The sequence below is a fragment of the Chanodichthys erythropterus genome, chromosome 22 (assembly GCF_024489055.1).
Source record: "Chanodichthys erythropterus isolate Z2021 chromosome 22, ASM2448905v1, whole genome shotgun sequence".
NCBI lineage: Eukaryota > Metazoa > Chordata > Actinopteri > Cypriniformes > Xenocyprididae > Chanodichthys > Chanodichthys erythropterus.
The window spans coordinates 35,454,684-35,477,669 of NC_090242.1; the positions used below are offsets into that span (position 1 = coordinate 35,454,684).

Below are 22,986 nucleotides of genomic sequence, written 5' to 3' on the forward strand. Positions count from 1 at the left end.
ATTATTTATTTTAATTTTTATTATTTCATTAATTATTTGATTCTAATCAATTCATTTAATTTCATTTATTATTTATTATTGCATTAGTTATTCACTTCTTATCAATTAATTTTGTTTGTTTTTATTTTTTGATTATTTAATTAATTTTACATTTTTATGATTATATTAATTATTAGCTCCTTGTAAAACATGTTGATCCTTTTTATTTAAAAAAAAAAATATTTTATTTATTATTATTTTTTTTAAGATTTCATTAGCTCCTCTCTTCCCAGTCTGTCAGTAACGCTCTGTTTAGTTCCTGTCTCTATGAAGCCCCTCCTTCTGAAAAGCACAATGTGCTCTGATTGGTCGGCTGGAGCAGCATTTTGTGATTGGTCATTTGGGAAATGTCCCACCCCTTACCATGACCGCCAGTTTCAACACACTCCCTGCATCCCAATGTGCATACTATCCACCCTATCTGCTCTAAATAGTATTGAAAATGACGAATGTCACATATTATTTAGGATGGATAGTTTGCACATTGAGACGCAGGTACTACTAACTAACTCAACCAGGCCCCGCCCCTTTATTCTGCATATGATTTATTTAAATGAGGAATATTGTGAACTAGACTACAATGGAGGCGTTTCAGGCAGTTCAGAAACACTGATACTTTTTCATGCTCAAACAGACACATTAAACACACTAGCATCAAAAAAGCATCATATGACCCCTTTAAATGTTCTTATTGTAAATCTGTCTTGACTTGCTCAGTGTCCAGGCTCTGTATAGCCTGTACAGGAGTGTTATGCATGTGCGCGTCATTCGCTCTATTTGACTTGCTGTTCACGACTCATTTATGATTTGATGTTTAACTCGAGATGTTATTTTTTGTTTGAAAAAGCGGTGATTTACACTTATGCATGTGTGTGTGTGTGTGTGTGATTACTCCTCATGTCTCTCTGATATTTAGCTGCTTGTCTGCTCGAGTACTTTTCTCCTTGTTGCACGTCAAAGTGTTAATTGCCCCTTGTTAAAAGCCCTGCTGTAAAAAGGCCCGTGTGTGTGAGAGTGTGTGTGTGTGTGTCTTCACCTGCCGTCTCTTTGCATCCAATTCCTCTTCCTGTGCTAAAGCTTTGCTAGGTGACGAGAGCCAGAAATCAGTGTGAGGACTCTTACACACACACAAACGCGTGGTTATTTTCAGACTCCGCTAACATCACCTCCACTTTAATGGGTTTACAAATATTCATTTATACCCGCATTTACCTTTTCATTGCATTTTACCTCTCAGATAAATGGCTTTGGATGTCGTCTCTGCTCTCTTCCTGTCTGTTATTGAGGCGTCGTGCCAGCGAGAGTGAGACGGATAAACAGATGCAGACAGGATGAGAGGTGCAGATTTCCTCTCGTTCCTCTCGGCCGCCGGTTCTGGCGCCGATCCGTTTCCGAGGTGTTTGTCTCGCTGCGCTTCCTAAAGGAAAGAGTGTGAAGCGCTCGTCTTTTGACTGGCCGCGTGCAGCGTTTGCTTTGACACCGAACGCTGCGTAAGATGTGTCCTGAGCAGAGAGCATTGTGGGATAGGCCTGATCCTTGCTCAGACATTTCTGTTTCACCGCTCTGGAGATTAACGGAGTACTTTGTTGTGTTTCAACTGTGTCTGTGGCCGTTCAGGATGGAATACTAGTGTACTGCATACTATTTAGAATGTGAAACAGTATGCAAAAATAGTATAGTATGCTACACTGATGTCAGGTGACATCTATATGTTGCATGTTCATCTATATATATATAAATATCATCCAAATAAGGTGATTTTAAAATGCACTTTGTTTCTGGTGCAGTAGTGCATCATGTGAGCGCTGCAAATGAGCTTAAATGATGCAACCATGTTCATTCATAATTCCTCTGTTTTGGTATGTTAAAGACCGACAGACATGGTTTCCTACCATATATGACACCTGAACTCTTGAGACATCTGAGAATGTGTGTCTGTGCGTGTGTGTTTCAGCATCAGCTGTGTGTGTACAGGTGTGCTGTACTGTGTTCTCATAATTAATGGCTCCTTCCTGAAGACTGGAGGAGACGCTCACATGCATCAGTTTCCTCCTGTGGAGCTCTGATGTGTGTGTGTGTGTGTGTGTGTGTGTGTGTGTGTGTGTGTGTGTGTGTGTGTGTGTGTGTGTGTGTGTGTGTGTTTTGGGAAGCAATGGAAGGGGATTCAGTTCGGACTGTGTGCATAAAGGTGGATTAGTTCACCGCACACACACACACACACACACACACACACACACACACACACTCTGCTGTGTCATCACGGCTCCTCGGCAGCAGCTGAGACAGTTCTCTGACCTTTGACCCCCGCGCTGCGGGATGCGCTCATCACTGCCTCATTACTCAATGGTGAGCGTGTGTGTGTGAGTGTGTGATGATGGCATTCCAGAGGAGTGTGAACACTTCATCATCATGTGGCTGGTCAGGATGGAATACTAGCCTGCTGCACGCGGCATACTATATACTGCATACTGCGTAAAACATGATAGAAAGTGAAACAGTATACAACAACTTACATTTTAAAAACTTATATATATATATATATGCAACATAGTGAGGTGTTCCCTCGATTTGCTAAATCGTGCGGATGTTTTTACTATTTTGTTCCCTTGATTTGCTAAATTGTGCGAACGTTTCACTATTTTGTTCCCTCGATTTGAAAAATTGCACACACGTTTTACTATTTCGTTTCCTCGATTTGCTAAATTGTGCAAACGATTTACTATTTTGTTCCCTCATTTTCCTAAATCGTGCACACTATTTACTATTTCTTTCCCTCGATTTGCTAAATCGTGCACACGTTTTATTTCTTCCCCTTGATTTGCTAAATCATGCGAACATTTTACTATTTCGTTCCCTCGTTTTGCTAAATTGTGCGAACGTTTTACTATTTTGTTCCCTCGTTTTGCTAAATTGTGCGAACGTTTTACTATTTTGTTCCCTCGTTTTGCTAAATTGTGCGAACGTTTCACTATTTCGTTCCCTCGTTTTGCTAAATTGTGCGAACGTTTTACTATTTTGTTCCCTCGTTTTGCTAAATTGTGCGAACGTTTCACTATTTTGTTCCCTCGATTTGAAAAATTGTGCGAACGTTTTACTATTTTGTTCCCTCGTTTTGCTAAATTGTGCGAACGTTTTACTATTTTGTTCCCTCGTTTTGCTAAATTGTGCGAACGTTTCACTATTTTGTTCCCTCGTTTTGCTAAATTGTGCGAACGTTTTACTATTTTGTTCCCTCGTTTTGCTAAATTGTGCGAACGTTTCACTATTTTGTTCCCTCGTTTTGCTAAATTGTGCGAACGTTTTACTATTTTGTTCCCTCGTTTTGCTAAATTGTGCGAACGTTTCACTATTTTGTTCCCTCGATTTGAAAAATTGTGCGAACGTTTCACTATTTTGTTCCCTCGTTTTGCTAAATTGTGCGAACGTTTTACTATTTTGTTCCCTCGTTTTGCTAAATTGTGCGAACGTTTCACTATTTTGTTCCCTCGATTTGAAAAATCGCACACACGTTTAACTATTTCGTTTCCTCGATTTGCTAAATTGTGCAAACGATTTACTATTTTGTTCCCTCGTTTTGCTAAATCGTGCACACTATTTACTATTTCTTTCCCTCAATTTGCTAAATCGTGCACACGTTTTATTTCTTCCCCTTGATTTGCTAAATCATGCGAACATTTTACTATTTCGTTCCCTCGTTTTGCTAAATTTTGCGAATGTTTTACTATTTTGTTCCCTCGTTTTGCTAAATTGTGCGAACGTTTTACTATTTCGTTCCCTCGTTTTGCTAAATTGTGCGAACGTTTCACTATTTCGTTCCCTCGTTTTGCTAAATTGTGCGAACGTTTTACTATTTTGTTCCCTCGTTTTGCTAAATTGTGCGAACGTTTCACTATTTTGTTCCCTCGATTTGAAAAATTGTGCGAACGTTTTACTATTTTGTTCCCTCGTTTTGCTAAATTGTGCGAACGTTTTACTATTTTGTTCCCTCGTTTTGCTAAATTGTGCGAACGTTTTACTATTTTGTTCCCTCGATTTGAAAAATTGTGCGAACGTTTCACTATTTTGTTCCCTCGATTTGAAAAATTGTGCGAACGTTTTACTATTTTGTTCCCTCGTTTTGCTAAATTGTGCAAACGTTTTACTATTTTGTTCCCTCGTTTTGCTAAATTGTGCGAACGTTTTACTATTTTGTTCCCTCGTTTTGCTAAATCATGTGAACGTTTTACTATTTCGTTCCCTCGATTTGCTAAATCGTGCAGATGTTTTACTAATTCGTTCCTTCAAATTGCTAAATCGCTCTGTCATCATTTACTGAACTTGAAAGAAGATATATTAAAAATAGTGTCTCAGTGTTGTTTTGGACCCCATTGACTTTCATTATATGAAAAAAAAAAAAACATTTCTTTCTTCAAAATATCTTTTTCTGCCGAAGAACAAAGAAAGTCATGCAGCTTCAACAACATCATTTTTAGCTGTACTCTCACACATTGTTTTTTGTTTTAGAGTAGTGTGCTGTTCTGAACAGACACAGATCATGTGATGTAAGCCAGTCGATGATGATGATGATGATGACGTCCGTCTCTCTCCTGTGGTTCTGCTGTCTGTACTCATTAGCCGAAGGTTTGATCTCTCTCAGTTGCCTCAGATTTCTGATGTTCTCTGAGTTTGGCTATAGTTTTAAAGCGGGGTGGGCCGCGTCTACGGTGGCCCGTCGCGGGCAAATCTCATGGGCGTCGGAGGGCCGCGGGTCCGAGGGGAACGGGCCCCCTGTGGGTCCGCCAGACCCGCAGACCGTGGGCCATTTAGCATGGACCGACCCGAGGAGATGGAGTGCTCACAGGGGTCCTCATTCATCTGTTTCAGGCCTCCTGCTCTTTTTAGCCTCCCTGCTTCCCTCTGCACTCCTTCTTTCACTCGCCCAACATCCATCTCACTGCTTTTTTTCTGTCTCATTCTTCTTCTGTTTTCCCCCCAGAAAGTTTTATTGCTCAGATGTTGCTCTCAAGTGTTAAGAAGTTCATTATGAAAATTAAAACCGACTCAAATGTCATTCAGTATTGAAATGAGTTTAGATTGTTTGATGAGAAATGACTGCGTTTGTATTGAGCAGATCTGACCAGACTGAAATCTCTGGAGGAGACACGTACAGTAAGAGTCTTTTCTGAGGCATCAGTCTTTTAATGTCCATTTCATATCATTGCTGTCCAGGAGAAACATTCGAGATTACTTAATCACTGTTTAATCACTTTTTATTTGCATTGCATTCTGGAATGAGCAGTATTTTCTGTACATAATGATTAAAAATGAATGATAAGAAATGGTTAAATTCATTTTGAGACTGTTGACCAGCAATTGTTTTCAGTGGGAGCGCTGTGTATTTAAAAATGCCAGCAGCGCAATGAGTAGTGTTAATTTCATCAGCTATTTTTAAATTTAATCTTAGTGCTATGTCAAATGTACTTTTTATTTTTTATCATATTTAGTCAAACTTGTTTTGTTTTTGTTTAGGCAAATTTGAAACTTTTCACCATGCTGCATAATGGTTAAACCAGTAATGATTATTTTACTCAAAATTATAATATTATTATTGCATTTTCACCTATAAGCACAAATCAAGGGAATGTCAATTAATACGCATGGTTTATTTGACCATCTAGTTTTATGATTTATTATAGTCTATTTGTCATATAAATTAACACACTCTCTGTCTACATTATGAAAACTGGTAAAACAAGAAACTCAAAAATTAAAACGGTGAAATTCCTAATGCCACAAACAATATAGTCGAGATTCATGTTTGGATTTATTACAGTTCATCGCCGAAGGTTTGATGGCAGATTTAGTCACACAAACAGCACAAGTGACTGACTCACTTTTTCGATTCCGATTCCGATTTCGATTTCGATTCTTTGGTCATGGTTGCCAGATTGCAGAGATTAAGTAAAACACCGGGCAGAAAATGTATCATTTTAACAGAAAAGCTCTGATTGGGGGATTTAAACTGTTGACATCTGGCAACCACAAGAATTTAAGCTTGTAGTAGAGATTTGTAGAGCCGTCTGTAATGTTTTTTCCGACAAAAATAAAGAGAGATTTATTTTTTCGCCACCAACAATGCATGTTGAAATAGTCACAGTTAGTGTTTAATTGTCGTCTTGACATCGTCTCGTCTTAGTCACAGGAAAAAAGGGTTTTCTTTAATGAAATTAGCATAAGTGACGAGGCGATGAGTGTCTATTTCACACTGAGTGGTTGATATTTTTTTCTCGTAATGTTTGCTGTGGCACGGAATATCCGCGGAAGTGTTACTTGTATCTCATTTCACGGATAGTTTGTTTGTTTGTAAAAATGTTGATACAATGTAAAGTATTTCTTTTGCCTGTTGTTGTCATCTGTTGACGTTGACGTGGCGGTTGGTCAGTGTGGTATTAGTCCCGCCCCTCCTCCACTGTGATTGGGCAGCTGGGTACAAAGTGACAGTGATGAGCATTCTTCAAGTTGAGGCGACCAGTAAAAAAACTGCGTGAAATAGACGCCTCATTATGCTCATGGCATTTTAAAAAACGTGGCGCTCCCATTGAAAACAATTGGAAAAATACGCAATCCCTTTGGTGGACACATGACCTAACGCAGCACTCTTCACTTTTTTTACCCAGCCGTCCAATCACAGTGGAGGAGGGGCGGGGCAAACACCACACCGACCAGTCGCCTCGGCAACAACGGAACAAAAACTTTTAAAACAAGAGACAAAGCAAATACTTTGTTACATTGTATCAACATTTTTACTTTCAGAAACAAACTATCTGCAAAATCAGATACTAGTAACACTGATATTCCGTATCAAGTGAAAAAGGAAAAAACAATCTTTTTCTCTTCTGTTTGATCTCACTCTGGTAACATTTGAGATATTACAGACATCTCAGTGGCGCTTCGGTATTTCTCTCTCTCACTTTCTGTCCTGTATTTTTGTTTGTTGCACTTTTCCAATTACGTTAATGTCTTCTCCGTTTCTCGCAATCATCATTTGGTGGCCATGCAAGCATGCGCCTGCTGTTATTAACGCGGCCCGGTAATCCTTCACGGGCGTCTTCAGGTGTGTGTCATTTATCTTTGTTAATATTTCCTCTGGATGCCAGCTGGGTACCCGTGCCAGCCGGCTCCGAAACTGGGCATGAGACTCGGCATGCGGAACGCGCCGGGCCGGGCACCACGGGAGCGCTGGGCTTTTTTCTCCGCCCGTAGTTGCCGGGCAACGGCGCGCTTGGGAGAAACCGTCCGTCCCGTAGAAAATGAGACACTTTTGTTTTAGCGTCCCCCCCTTGCAAAAAAAGCCTCCTTAACTGTGAGAGGGGGCGACTTATTTAAGACAAGGACTCTTTTGTTTTAGCCTGTGAAAGGCGGCAGACCCCGCTCTCCTCCGCGGGGAAGCCTGCGACCAGGGGCCGCCACGTAATTGGCCTATTTAGGTTGTTTTGCATGTGAATGCGGCTCTAGTCAAGCATCGCTAAGTCTGTTGTGAGAGCTGCCGTCATTTGAATTCAGCTCAGCGCAAACATTCTCCCTACTTTATCACGTCCTCTAATGAGCCCCGGCCCGGGACGTTCCCCCCTGAGTGTCCCTAAAAAGTTGAGGAGGAAGTTTACGTTACGTCTCGCACCCGGGGCTCGCGCTCTTTCCCCGATCAGACTTCCGAACACGCTCCCGACAGGGACAAATGTCCACCCGTTCAGCTAGCGAGCGCTCGTTAACTCGGCTTGATTAGCAGAACAGTGTTAACTGAGAACAGTGTAATGATGGGAAGAGTTTGTGCTGGGTAAGTTTGATCGCTTCGGAGCTTCGCTGTGACACACACACACACACACTTGCTGTCTGAACTTCTTGAGGCTTTAATTATGAAGGTCAAATTGTCTTTTAAACGTCAGAAGTTTTATAATCCTACTCAAAGGCCTTTTTTTAAACATCGTGCAACATTGTATCACTTTTTTTAGCACAAAAATGATATTTCAAGCATCTGTTTGTATATTCATGTCTTTTTTTTTGATGAAATTGTGGCTTTAATTACAAAGGGTCAATTTGTCTTTTAAACATCACAACTTTTATAATCCTAATTAAAGGCATTTTTGGCTCTTTAAAAACATTGTGTGCTTTAATACAACACTGTATCACATTTTCAGCACAAAATCGACATTTCAAGCATCTGTTTGTATATTTTTGTCATTTTTTGATAAAATTGTGGCTTTAATTATGAAGATCAAAATGTTTTTGAACTTTTAGAATCCTAATTAAAGCCTTTTTAAAAACTTAAAAAAAAATGCTTTAATGCAGCATTTCATCATTTTTTTAGCACGAAATTGACATTTCAAGCATCTGTTTATATATTTCTGTTGTATTTTTCAGTAGTTTTTTAATGAAATTGTGCCTTTATGAAGGTCAAATTGTCTTTTAAACGTCAAAACCTTTTTTTTAAAAAAAACATTGTGTGCTTTAATACAACATTGTATCACATTTTTAGCACAAAATTGACATTTCAAACATCTGTTTTTATATTTGTCTTTTTTCTGATGAAATTGTGGCTTTAATTATGAAGATTAAGATGTTTTTTTTTAATTTATCAACTTATATAGTGCTAATAAAAAAAAATGTTTGCTTTAGTAGAACATTGCATCATTTTTTAGCGCAAAATTAACATTTCAAGCACGAGTTTGTATATTTCTGTCTTTTTTTGTTAAAATTGTAGCTTTAATTATGAAGGTCAAAGTGTCTTTTAAAAATCACAACTTTTATAATACTAATTAAAGGCTTTTTTGACTTTTTAAAAACATTGTGTGATTTAATGCAACATTGCATCACTTTTTCAAAACAAAATTAGCATTTCATCAAGCATCTGTTGTGTTTTGATGAAATTGTGGCTTTAATTATTAAGGTAAAATGTCTTTTGAGTGTCACAACTTTTTACCTTTTTTTAAAAAAAAAAGAAAAGAAATGTGTGCTTTGATACAATATTTTATCACTTTTTCAGCACAAAATGTACATTTTAAGCATCCATCACTTTTTGATGAAATTGTGGCTTTATGTTTTTTTTTCATTGGTTCATCGCAGAAGATGTTTCACAGATGAAACTGTGTCCTAATAATTAGCACAATTTATTCTTTCTTTTTTTTTCTGTGGTTCAAAATGCATTTTTTGCAGATTTTTGTTGTTGTTGTACGGCCTCAGAATGTCACTATATTGTGTGCGTTTTTCTTTGACAAACATGAAAGACATCTTTTGCTGTGATGTCAATGCTGCCGCTGTGTTTAACTTCAGGAATGTGTGTTGTCTTTGTTAATTCAGTCGTGTGTGTGTGTGTGTTTTAGCGTGATTGAGTGTTTGTAACGTCTCTGTCTTGTGTTTTTGTCCAGTCGAGTCTCATGGGAGGTGAAGTGGGGATGGTCAGTCCGGAGACGGTGTCGCCCACCAAACTGGGCTCTCAGTATTACCAGCATTACGCAGGAAACCCGCGGCGGCGAGCCATGCACAGCGACTCCATGGGTGAGTCCTTCATCATCACCATCATCACCATCAAACATCGCTTTATTGTTAAAGCCCTTGCGTTTGTTTAGCAATGTCAGGATCTTCAAGAACACTGATTTTTCATTTGTTATTTTTTAATCTCCTCTGTCAAAAGGGGCTCGTAGTGATTATTGATTTTCATTTTTGTGCATTAAAAGACTTTATTTGTGTTTTCCACAAAAAAATGAAACCTCAGGCCTTGAGGTGCCAACCTTGTGTGTCAACCTTCAGGGCGAAACAAACCCGCGTTTATTTCTGTCAGAAACACACACACCGACTGTCTGTCACACGCTGTTTTCAGGCTTTTGTTTTGTGAATCATTTACACTTGTGCATTTGGCAGATGTTGCATTCAGAGTATACTTTTGATTAGTTCATGCATTCCCTGGGAATTGATCCCGTGACCTTGGCGTTGCTAGCGCCGTGATATACCGTTTGAGCTACAGGAATACTGCATTTCTTCAACGCTCAGTCATTCACATTAACGATTGATTTTCTTTGCTTTTCTAGAGGTCCAGACGAAGAAGGTTCGGAAAGTTCCTCCTGGATTGCCCTCATCAGTAAGTCCAGTGTTTTTAACATGAAACCTGCCATGAAACCTCAGCAGTGAATCATTGATACGATCTATTAATTAGATTTGTCATGCTATTTTATTAAAATGGTTTAAAGCATCAGAATATTTAAGTTCCGACAAAATGACACTGTAAAAAAAAATGCTGTGTTAAAAACAAACCAAAGTTGGGTTGAAAATGGACAGCGATTGGGTTGTTTTGACCCAGCACTTGGGTTAAATGTTTGCCCAACCTGCTAGGTAGTTTTATTTAACTCAACTATTGTTTAAAAATGACTGTATGTCTGACTTAAAATGAACCCAAAATAGGTTAGAAATTAAAAATCAGACACATAATTACTAGAGGCAACAATAATAATCAAAAGGTGAACATTTATTAATAAGCAATTGATTAAATGTTTAATTTTTATTCATTAAACATTAATACATGTTCATTTCAAACATATTTTGGGTTCATTTTAAGCAAGAAATACAGTATTTTTTAAACAATAGTTGAGTTAAGTAAAACTACCCAACAGGTTGGTCAAATATTTAACCCAAGCGCTGGGTCAAAACAACCCAAACGCTATCCATTTTCAACCCAACTTGGGTTATTTTTAACCCAGCATTTTTTTAAAGTGCATATTTCTGCTAATCCACACCTGATCTCAACACTGAAACTCTGTTTCTGTAACACTTTACAATACGCTTCCTTTAGTGCATTAACAATACGGTATTTATTCATCTTTATTAATAGAAATTAAAAACTGTTCATTAAATGTTGCAACTTTTGATTTTAATAATGCAACTAAGATTGATCAGTTATTTTTCAGTGTGTTTATGTAATGAAACCTGACTCTAAAGTGTTTCCTGTAGAAGTCCTTTGGGTCAGAGGATGTTCAGGCTCTCGTGTGTGTTGTGTGTGGCGTGAGGCCGGTGCGGCGGACGGCTCGTTTAATGCGCCGCTAATGACGGTGGAATGTATGTGGCGGAGCTGACGCCCCGCGGGACGCCCTGACTGTATTGTGCTGCGGGTCTTTAAGAGGCGAGACAGGAAAAGAGATGGAATAATGGAGTCCTGATGGGACGCTTTTAAAGCGGCTTGTGTTGTGAAGGTGATCGCGAACACGTGTACGAGTTATCTGACGCGTCTGATCGCAGGTGTTTCTGCAGGAGAGGGGCTCTGACACTGGAAATACTTCACCCTCATGTGACTCATTAATGCCACATACACACACACACACACACACACACACACATGCATGTGCTGCAACAGAGCTGCTGTTTGAGTTGGTCTGGATGTGAATATCATTAGACGTGTGTGTGTGTGTGTGTGTGTGTGTGTGTGTGTGTGTGTGTGTGTGTGTGTGTGAGAGAGAGAAAGAATGTGTGAGTGAATGTGTGTGAGAGAGAGGGAGTGAATGAAAGTATGTGTGTGTGTGTTTGAGAGAATTTGTTGAGTTTTAGAGATCAGTTAATTTAGTGTATTTATCAATATCATTATTGTTGTTATTGTAAATAATAAATTGTAATTTTACAAACTATTACAAATTTAAAATTTGTTAATATGAAAAAAATACTATACTTATCATCATTATTGTTATTATACACAATTAATTATTATGTTGTTGTTGTTGCTGTACATAATAAATTATAATTTTACAAAATATTACATTTAAAATGTGTAAATATAATAATACCGTACTATATTATTCTCAGCGTAATTATTTAAAATTAATTGTTGATATTGTTTTGTTGTTGTTACTGTTAATAACTTGTAATTTTACTGTTGGATATTTAAATTTGTAAATATAATAAATCATACTATACTATGCTTAATATGATCATAATTATTGTTTTTTTAATTAATTGTTGTTGTTGTAAATAATAATAGAAAATATAATAAAATACTACCATGCTTAACTATTATATTATCATTATTATCAACAATTAATTATTATTAACTTTATATAACAAATAATTATAATATGATATGAGCTTTATGCTGATTTTGTTAACAAACATTTAAGAGATTTATTAACATTTTCCATCAGTCAGTAAAATTACTTTTTACTATTTTAAGTAGCAAAAATTATTAATTTAAAACAGAAATACATTAAGAAATCGCTTTTTATAAAAATAAAATAAAATGCCGAAAATTGTTTCTTTTTTCTAAAAAAAAAATGTTTCTGTATATAGAGAAGTGATTTGGCACAAATACTAACATTTAATATTGATACTTTAAGTTTAGTAAATTATATTTGTGTTATATTACATGTTGTAGATGTGTACAGCAGAGAGGAGGCAGTTGTGTTGTGTGTGTCACACATTATAATTGAGAGATTTCTGAATTCATGAGTTCTGTGTCAATATCTGTGCTCATGCAGAGCTGGATTTATAGGGTCTGTGGTTCCCCGTTCATTCTGTGTGTTTTTGTCTCCGTTTGTTCAGCAAGAGACAGAAGAATTAGATAATAACGTGCTGAAGGAGAAACCAGAACAACAGAAGCACAGAATGACCTCATGTATAATACTCAAGCTTGTGCTTTTTGATGTTTTTCTGCATGTTCATCTGCTCAGATGCAAGTGTTTTTACATCAGATCCAGAACATTTCTGCTCGTCTGCGCTCATCAGATTGTTTAAAGTATACAGCTTTAATTAAATTAAGTTTGGTCTAGCAGAATGCTCAGCTGGGACGTGATCTCTGCCGCACGGCTTCATTCCCTGAGCTTTTCCTCCCCCTTCAGGCAGCGAGCGGCACTGCGGTGTGTGTGTGTGTGTGTGTGTGTGTGTGTGTGTGTGTGTGTGTGTGTGTGTGTGTGTGTGTGTGTGTTTAGGGCCCATATGCTTCAGGTTTCGCTGTAAATTCCCGTCATGTTGAATATGCTAAATATTAGGTCTCATTTGACAAAATTCACTGTGAATGCAATGCAGAAGTTTGTTGTGTGGTTATTATATCAAAGCATTGGCATCTCTCACATCTCTTTGTCATGTGACCGTGTTGATTTGTGCCGGACATGTGCATGTCGAGTGTCATACAGGAATATTGAAGTGTTTGTGGAGATGTTGTTGTTTCAGAACGATGAATGGTCCGTCTGTGTTTTAATACGCTGCTCTTGTGGTTTGATATGACATCCGCAGACAATAGAAACGCCTCAACGTCATTCAGATGCTGCGAGTTTGTCTTCAAGCATGTTCATCATAACATTAGCAAGCTAATTTTGTTATCAAATTACAACTCCAGTGATGAATATAATCAACATTTCAGCTTTTATATGTGTTGTTGTTTGAAGCAAGAATCTTCATTTATAGAATATTTCTGCTAATCTACAAATTGAGTCCTAATTTATTTCTCATAAATTAAAGAGTGAATCTCATAATAAAACACTCACATGTCATGTTTTACATCAAAGTTGGAAGAGAAATAAGAAAATGATGCTGGTTTTGTTGTGAATTTATGTTCATAACAATTAAATGTTTTTTTCTGCACTACACTGGTTTGTTTAATTAATTTAAATAACCATAAATTAATAATGCTGGCGTTATCTATACATATTTTAGCATTTGAATATGTTAATATGTTGTTTAAGTGCATTTCAATAATGACAATTTGGGGTGAAAATATACTAGATTGTCTTTTCTCTTTTTTTTGCATACACAATATATAGAGTGTTTAAAATATTTTCTTTTTAGCTATTTTTTTTTAGATTAAATATGGCCTGGACACATTTCTGACAGGTTTTGTGAGATTCACCATAAAAATCGTCATAAAAACTGTCAGATTTTATGTGATTTTTGCCGTTCACATCCAAAAATGTAGATCCCCTGTAGTGTCACTGGACACACACACACAAAAACACAACATCAGCCTCTAAAACACGAATGAAACCCGCGTTTCTGTTTCTGATGCTCTTGATGAAGGCAGCGATGAGAACCAGAGGGGAGGGGGTTCAGGTGGGTCTCCATGGCGACGGGTTGAGTGACAGGTAGCGGACGGAGCAGCGTGCAGACGGAGGTAAGACTTTGGCCGCGGCCCAAAACTCAGCGAAAGAAAGAAACAGCCTCCCGCACCAGCTGTCGACAGCGTTTTTGTTGGAACCCGAGTGTGAGAACCTGAGTGTGTGTGTGTGTGTGTGTGTGTGTGTGTGTGTGTGTGTGTGTGTGTGAACCCTTGCAGAACCTCGTCTCGTTTTGGACTACATCTTAATGAACATGTGCTTGATTTCCTGTGCGAGATTGGTGGAATATTAGTGAACAAGCGAGTGTCGTTGGGTAGTTTCCTGCAGCTATGCTCCAGTGACACAGATGAAGTCTATTTCATGATCATAAAGAATTTAAAAAGGGGAAATTACTAATTTCAGCGTTGATCTCGCAAGTTTAATTAGTGTTTGAGACTCGTAAAGGAATAATTCAGACAAAAATGAACATTCTGTCATCATTTACTCACTGACTGTCTCTCTTCTGCTCAACACAAAAGCAGACGTCGAGCAGAATGTGATCGCTGCTCTTTTACAGACGCCGAGAGGCTTTAAAAGTAGCTTCATTGTAGTCCATATGACTCGTGCGCTTTATTCCAAGTCTGTTCCTCAGACAGAATTATCATATGACTTCAGAAGAATTGGAATGTAGTGAAATATAATGCATTTTCCATATAGTGAAAGTGAAAGACAAAAAAAGCATCATAACAGTCATCTGTTTGTGACTTGAGTCAGTTTATGAGTCAAATGGGCGACTGTTATAGTGCTTTTATGATGCTTTTTTGGAGCTCAAATGCATCCATATCCATATTCAGTATATGGAAAATAATGTTATATTTCACTATATTCCAAGTCTTGTGAAGTCATGTGATCATTTTCTCAGAGGAACAGACTTCAGATGACTTGTAATATTGTGCAATGAACGATTGTTATGAAGCTTTTTTGTAATTTTTGCAGCTCAAATGCCTCCATTTACATCCATTTATACTATATAGAAAATATATTTCACTATATCGCAAGTCTTATGAAGTCATTTTTTCAGAGGAACAGACTTGTAATATAGTTTATTAGTCAAATGGGCGACTGTTATGATGCTTTTATGATGCTTTTTTGGAGCTCAAATGCATCCACATCCATATTCAGTATATGGAAAATAATGTTATATTTCACTATATTCCAAGTCTTGTGAAGTCATGTGATCATTTTCTCAGAGGAACAGACTTGTAATATAGTGCATGAGTCAATTGGACGACTGTTATGATGCTTTCGTGTTGCTTTTTTGTCATTTTTGAGGCTCAAATGCCCTCATTCACATGCACTTTCACTATATGGAAAATATGTTATATTTCACTATATTGCAGCTCTTATGGAGTCATGTGATAATTTTCTCAGAGGATCAGACTTCAGATGACTTGTAATAAAGTGCATGAGTCAAATGGGTGACTGTTATGATGCTTTTATGATGCTTTTTTGGAGCTCAAATGCCTTCACATTCATATTTAGTATATGGAAAATAATGTTATATTTCACCATATTGCAAGTCTTATGGAGTCATGTGATAATTTTCTCAGAGGATCAGACTTCAGATGACTTGTAATATTGTGCATGAGTTAAATGGACGACTGTTATGTTTTCTTGTTGTTTTTTGCAGCTCAAACGCCGCCTTCATTCATCCATATTCTTTATATGAAAAATTTTATATTTCACTATATTGCAGCTTATATGGGGTCATATGATAATTTTCTCAGAGAGACAGACTTCAGATGACTTGTAATATAGTGCACGAGTCAAATGAATGACTGTTATGATGCTTTTATGAATTTTTGTAGCTCAAAACCCTCCATTCACATCCACTTATACTATATAGAAAATATATTTCACTATATCGCAAGTCTTATGAAGTCATTTTTTCAGAGGAACAGACTTGTAATATAGTTTATTAGTCAAATAGGCAACTGTTATGATGCTTTTATGATGCTTTTTTGGAGCTCAAATGCATCCACATCCATATTCAGTATATGGAAAATAATGTTATATTTGTCATGTGATAATTTTTTCCAGAGGAACAGACTTTAGATGACTTTTAGTGCATGAGTTAAATGAACGACTGTTATGATGCTGTTTTTCTTTTTGCCGTTTTTGGAGCTCAAATGCCTCCATTCACATGCACTTTCACTATATGGAAAATATATTATATTTCACTATATTGCAGCTCTTATGGAGTCATATGATAACTTTCTCAGAGGATCAGACTTCAGATGACTTGTAATATAGTGCATGAGTCAAATGACTGGTATGATGCTTTTTTGCATTTTTGAAGGTCAAATGCCTCCATTCATATGCATGTTCATTACATGTAAAATATATTATTTCACTATATTTCAGCTCTTATGGAGTCATATGATAATTTCGTCTGAGGAACAGACTTCACCAGACTTGTGATATAATAATGCATGAGTCAATTGGACGACTGTTATGTTGTTGTTGTTGTTGTTGTTGTTTGTCATTTTTTGAGCTTAAATGCCTCCATTCACATCCATATTCTTTATATGAAATATGTTATATTTCAATATATTGCAAGTCTTATGAAGTCACGTGATAATTTTCTCTGAGGAACAGTCTTCAGGTAACTTGTAATATAGTGCATGAGTCAAATGAATGACTGTTATGATGCTTTTTGCCATTTTTGAAGCTCAAATCTCTCAGTTCACATGCATTTTCACTATATGTAAAATATATTTCACTAAAGGCCTATTGCAAGTCTTATGACATCATATGATCATTTTCCCAGAGGAACAGACTTGTGCACGAGTCAAATGAATGACTATATCTATATAGAAACTATATTACACTATATTACAAGTCTTATGTAGTCTTACGATAATTTTTTCAACGGAATGGACTTGCAATATAGTGTACAAATGAGTCAAATTAAACCTTTTATGATGCTTTTATGATGCTTTATGTTGTTTTTGGAGCTCCGTTTACATGCATTTTCACTGTATGTATGTGTATCACTGCACATTCTGCTCAACATCTTCTTTTGTGCTCCTCAGAAGAGTCATATAGTTTTGAAAGGACATTGATGGTGAATAAATGCTGATCATTTGCTATTGTGTGTTTTGGAGCCGCTGCGTTTGCTGTGCATCAGGGAAATAGATCAGTGGTTGTGTAAATGTGTAAATAAACAGTCGCATTCTCACCCCGATTCACCTGTCAGACCGTCCAGGAAAGAGACGCAGAGAGAATGTAGCTGTAAATGATCTCATGGTGTGTTTTGGGCTCTTTTTTTTTTAAGCGAGTGAAAAGAAATAACAGAAACAGCTGCGAGTGTCTGGCTGCGGCCCAACGGCGCTGCTGCGACGTTTCAGGAAAATCTTCCAGTCCGTATGAAATAAGCGGTCAGATTTCATTCAGTCCTGCCAAAAACCCATGCGGACGCGAACATATCAGAGCCACGTCCCCGTATGCCGTGGTTTGGTGAGGGAGAAGGCCAGCGATGTGTTTCTGAAAGGCTTGTGTGTCGTCTATAAATAGAGGTTTGTTTTTTGAGGTGCGGTGATTTTAACGGCAGTCACGGGCAGCTGGATTTCCTCTCTGGAGATCTTCAGCTGAGGATCTTCTCCAGCGTAACACATCAACACACCTGCTGACAGAGACACGCTCACTTTCTGAATCCCTGCTCAGATTTGCAAGATTGTCACATGACAAGTTTGTATTTGCAAAGGTCAGAGATCTCAGTGTGAACTCATGAACTTTATATGTTGTCCACATACAGTTATCGTTTGTGTGTTTTTATTCCTCATCAGAAGTGTGAGCAGTGTTTGAGTTCATATGGACAGCTGTTGAGACTTTTCAGAAAGTGTGTTGAAGCCCATTTACAGCACATAAAATATCATGCTTTAGTTAAGTCATAATTTTTACAAAAAAGTCAAAATTATGAGATACTGACTCATAACTATAACATGAAAAAATATGATTTTTTTCCCATGTAGAAATTATTAATTTAATATTTTTCTCTCATAATTTCAACTTTTTGTAATGATTTTGTATTTGTCATTATGTTATAAAAAATTGGTATGTCATAATGTTGATTTTCAGTGTCATAATTTTGATTTGCATATTAATTATGACATTTTATCCCATGATTTTGACTTATGTCGTAATTGTTTTGTTTTTGTTTTGTTTTTTTGCCAATTTGGACTTTAAATGTCATAAATGTCAACTTTTTATGTCATAATTTTGACTTTATCTCATAATTTCAATTTATGTCTTTGATTTTAACTTTAATGTCATAATTGTTTTGTTTGTTTGTTTTTGTCAGTTTGGATGTGATATATCATAATTTATCCCATAGTTGACTTTTTCTGATAATATTTGGACTTGATATATCATATATATCTTGATGTATCAGTTATCACATAATTATGACTTTATCTCATATTTGGACTTGATATATCATATGTATCTTGATGTATCAATTATCACATAATTATGATTTTATCTCATAATACCGACTTACAGTATGTCATGATTTTGACTATATGTCATAATTTTTTTTTTTCCAATCTGGAATTTGTCATAATTATGTGTTTATCTCATAATTTCAACTTTTTATGTAATGATTTTGACTTGTGTCATTGTTTTTTTGTCAATTTGGACTTAATATATCATAATTATCACTGTTTATTTCATAATTATGACTATCTCATAATATCAATTTATGTCAAGATTTTGACTTATATGTCATAATTATGACTTTCATCTCATAATGTTGACTTTTGTCTTGATTTCGACTTGTCATAATTGTTTTTTTGTCAATTTGGACTTAATATATTATAATTATCACTGTTTATCCCATAATTATAACTTTTATTTCATAATTTTAGACTTTTGTTTTGATTTCGACTTGTCATAATTGTTTTTTTGTCAGTTTGGACTTGATATTTCATAATTATAACTTTATCTCATATTATCGAATTGTATCATGATTTTGACTTTAATGTCATTTTTTTGTCAGTTTTGACTTATATGTCATAATTATGACTTTTATCTCATAATTTAAGACTATTGTTTTGATTTCGACTTATGTCATAATTGTTTTTTGTCAATTTGGACTTAATATGTCATAATTATTACTGTTTATCCCATAATCATGACTTTTATCTCATAATTTTTGACTTTTGTTTTGATTTCGACTTGTCATAATTGTTTTTTTGTCAGTTTGGACTTGATATTTCATAATTATGACTTTATCTCATATTATCGACTTGTATCATGAATTTGACTTTAATGTCATATTTTTTGTCAATTTTGACTTATGTCATAATCATGACTTTTATCTCATAATTTAAGACTTGTTTTGATTTCGACTTATGTCATAATTGTTTTTTGTCAATTTGGACTTAATATATCATAATTATCACTGTTTATCCCATAATCATGACTTTTATCTCATAATTTTGACTTTTGTCTTGATTTCGACTTATGTCATAATTGTTTTTTGTCAATTTGGACTTAATATGTCATAATTATCACTGTTTATCCTATAATCATGACTTTTATCTCATAATTTTGACTTTTGTTTTGATTTCGACTTGTCATAATTGTTTTTTGTCAGTTTGGACTTGACATTTCATAATTATGACTTTATCTCATATTATCGACTTGTATCATGATTTTGACTTTAATGTCATTTTTTTGTCAGTTTTGACTTATATGTCATAATTATGACTTTTATCTCATAATTTAAGACTATTATTTTGATTTCGACTTATGTCATAATTGTTTTTTGTCAATTTGTACTTATCAAACTCTGCTCAGATTTGCAAGATTGTCACATGACAAGTTTGTATTTGCAAAGGTCAGAGATCTCAGTGTGAACTCATGAACTTTATATGTTGTCCACATACAGTTATCGTTTGTGTGTTTTTATTCCCCATCAGAAGTGTGAGTAATTATGACTTTTATCTCATAATTTAAGACTATTATTTTGATTTCGACTTATGTCATAATTGTTTTTTGTCAATTTGTACTTATTATTTGTACTTAATTTGTACTTAATATGTCATAATTATTACTGTTTATCCCATAATCATGACTTTTATCTCATAATTTTTGACTTTTGTTTTGATTTCGACTTGTCATAATTGTTTTTTTGTCAGTTTGGACTTGATATTTCATATATTATAACTTTATCTCATATTATCGACTTGTATCATGAATTTGACTTTAATGTCATTTTTTTGTCAGTTTTGACTTATATGTCATAATTATGACTTTTATCTCATAATTTTGACTTTTGTCTTGATTTCGACTTATGTCATAATTGTTTTTTGTCAATTTGGACTTAATATGTCATAATTATCACTGTTTATCCTATAATCATGACTTTTATCTCATAATTTTGACTTTTGTTTTGATTTCGACTTGTCATAATTGTTTTTTGTCAGTTTGGACTTGACATTTCATAATTATGACTTTATCTCATATTATCGACTTGTATCATGAATTTGACTTTAATGTCATATTTTTTGTCAGTTTGGACTTTATATGTCATCATTATCTCATAATTTTACCCTTTTATGCCATAATTATTGTTAGTTGTTTGTCATAATTTGGACTTTTTATGTCATCATTGTTGTTGTTTGTCATAATGTTTGTGTCATAATTCTGACTGACTGAAGCAGGATTTATGTTGCTCATGCGGTGGAAATGGGCTTCCGCACAGACTCAGTGTCCATTTGTTCCTCGTTTATGAGAAACACTCGAGACTTTCAGAAGAGAGACAGACACAGAGAGAAACCTCTGAGCAATCAGACTTTCCTCTGTCTGTCTTTAGATGGCCATCAAATACTTTCCACATTCTCTTCCTCACTTTTTCCTCTTCCTCATCCCTCCATCCTCTCCTCCAGAGCAGCATCTGTTTCTCTCTTCACCTCCGCGGCGGCCATTTCATGTTGATGTCTTGATCGTTCGGCCCTGTTTGTTCGCGCTGTTTACAGAGAACTTTTGTTTGGAGCCGTCGGCTCAGATAAATCTCTCTCTCTCTCGGAGTGCAGACGTTCCCAACATTCCTGTCAGGAAATATTTGGCAGAAAGAATCACAGCCATGAGAGCTGATGTTTGTGGATCACAGATATGACTGTTTCTGATCAAATTCATGGGATTTTGATCGTATTGTATGTTTGTTTTCTGATTAATTTTAAAAGAAACACAAATCACGTCTTGCCTTTAGTTAAAAAGATAGATATATAAAACATAACCTTCAAATCATAAAAAACAAACAAACAAGAGATTCTAATTCTCATTTCTGATTGGATGATCCACGTTATATGCCGATAAACACTTCTGTGATTCACATGCATATAAACCTGTGTGTGTGTGTGTGTGTGTGTGTGTGTGTGTGTGTGTGTGTGTGTGTGTGTGTGTGTGTGTGTGTGTGTGTGTGTGTGTGTGTGTGTGTGTGTGATGAGGTCCAGGAGAGAATTATATGAACCAGGTCCAGTGGACTGTGTGTTTTCCATTGAGCAATGCACAGAGGAAATGAAGTCAGTTTCCTGTGTGTGTGTGTGTGTGTGTGTGTGATCAGCTCCAGCTTCAGAACCGATGTGGAATGTTCTCCGCACATCTCTGCCAAATCACTGTCCGTTTCAGCACATTATTTCTATGTGGAACAGAATTAGAGTTGATATCGCTCATAGAAATGCCATAATTGATTTTAAGGTGATGATGTGCTTGTTAATTGGCTGAAAACACAGTTTTTAAAACATCAGTCAATTTTGGGCAGATTTATCCGTGTTAAAATATATTTTATTACCCTGTGGGTTTGGCTTCAGAAGGAGCAGATGTGTGTGTGTGTGTGTGTGTGTGTGTGTGTGTGTGTGTGTGTGTGTGTGTGTGTGTGTGTGTGTGTGTGTGTGTGTGTGTGTGTGTGTGTGTGTCCATATACAGCACAGATCTGCTGTGAATTCAGCTTTTTAAAGTGATCTTAAATATCATTATCATTTCTTTCATATTCCTATTGTGAACGATTCATCAGTGCTCATCATGATAAAGATCTTTGTTGTCATATTTTTAAAACATAATAATAATATTTAACCTGTAATATTTTTTTGAAATTCTTTTACCTGTTAAAATATTCTAATATTTTGTGAATATTTAATACTCTCTTTTTTTGCTACATTAATATTATAATATTGTTTTGCTTGCATGAATATTCACATTTTTTGCTTGATATGAATATTGTTCTCTTTAACTTGCATAAATATTCAAACTTGTTTCACTTGCATTAATATTCTCATATTATTGCTGCCATTAATATTGTAATATTTTATAGTTGCATAAATATTCACATTTTCTACTTGCATAAATATTCTGTTTTTTTTTTTGCTTGCATTAATATTCTAATATTTTTTATTTGCATAAATATTACAACGTTTGCTTGCATTAATATTCTAATTTTTTTCATCCATTAATATTCACATATTTTATTTTATTTGCATAAATATTATGTATATTATAATATAATATATATATTTATTTTCTTTAACTTTTGGCATGAATATTCTAATTTCTGTGATGCAGCTGCAAACTCATGTTTTGTGCGTAAGATCTCTTCTGTCCTTATTTTGAGACGGATAATGCAGTTAGTCTCATTTTTGTCCTATTTTAATCGTCTGGGGCACGGAGCTGCAGAGGAGGACACTGCCCCAGGTGTCCCAGCATGCACTGGGGGAGAGCGGGGCCAAAACTGCTGACGGCCGCAGCTGTAGAGAGAGAGAAACAGTTCATATCAGCTAAACCCATGAGCACCATCACCCTCATGACAGGAGCTGCATCAGCTAATGAATGCTGGGAAACTAATGTT

General features: G+C 35.8%; 1 protein-coding gene across 6 annotated transcripts in view; it reads left to right on the plus strand.

Moving 5' to 3' along the window:
• The window catches only part of LOC137012072 (transcription factor 4-like), a 184,629-nt gene that overhangs the window by 98,171 nt on the left and 63,472 nt on the right, over window positions 1-22,986 (plus strand). For all 6 annotated transcript variants that reach the window (XM_067375079.1, XM_067375077.1, XM_067375078.1 and 3 more), the window contains 2 exons: window positions 9,441-9,570; window positions 10,101-10,150. In XM_067375079.1, the coding sequence (XP_067231180.1) occupies window positions 9,441-9,570; window positions 10,101-10,150 (180 nt within the window). The remainder of the gene's footprint in view (window positions 1-9,440; window positions 9,571-10,100; window positions 10,151-22,986) is intronic.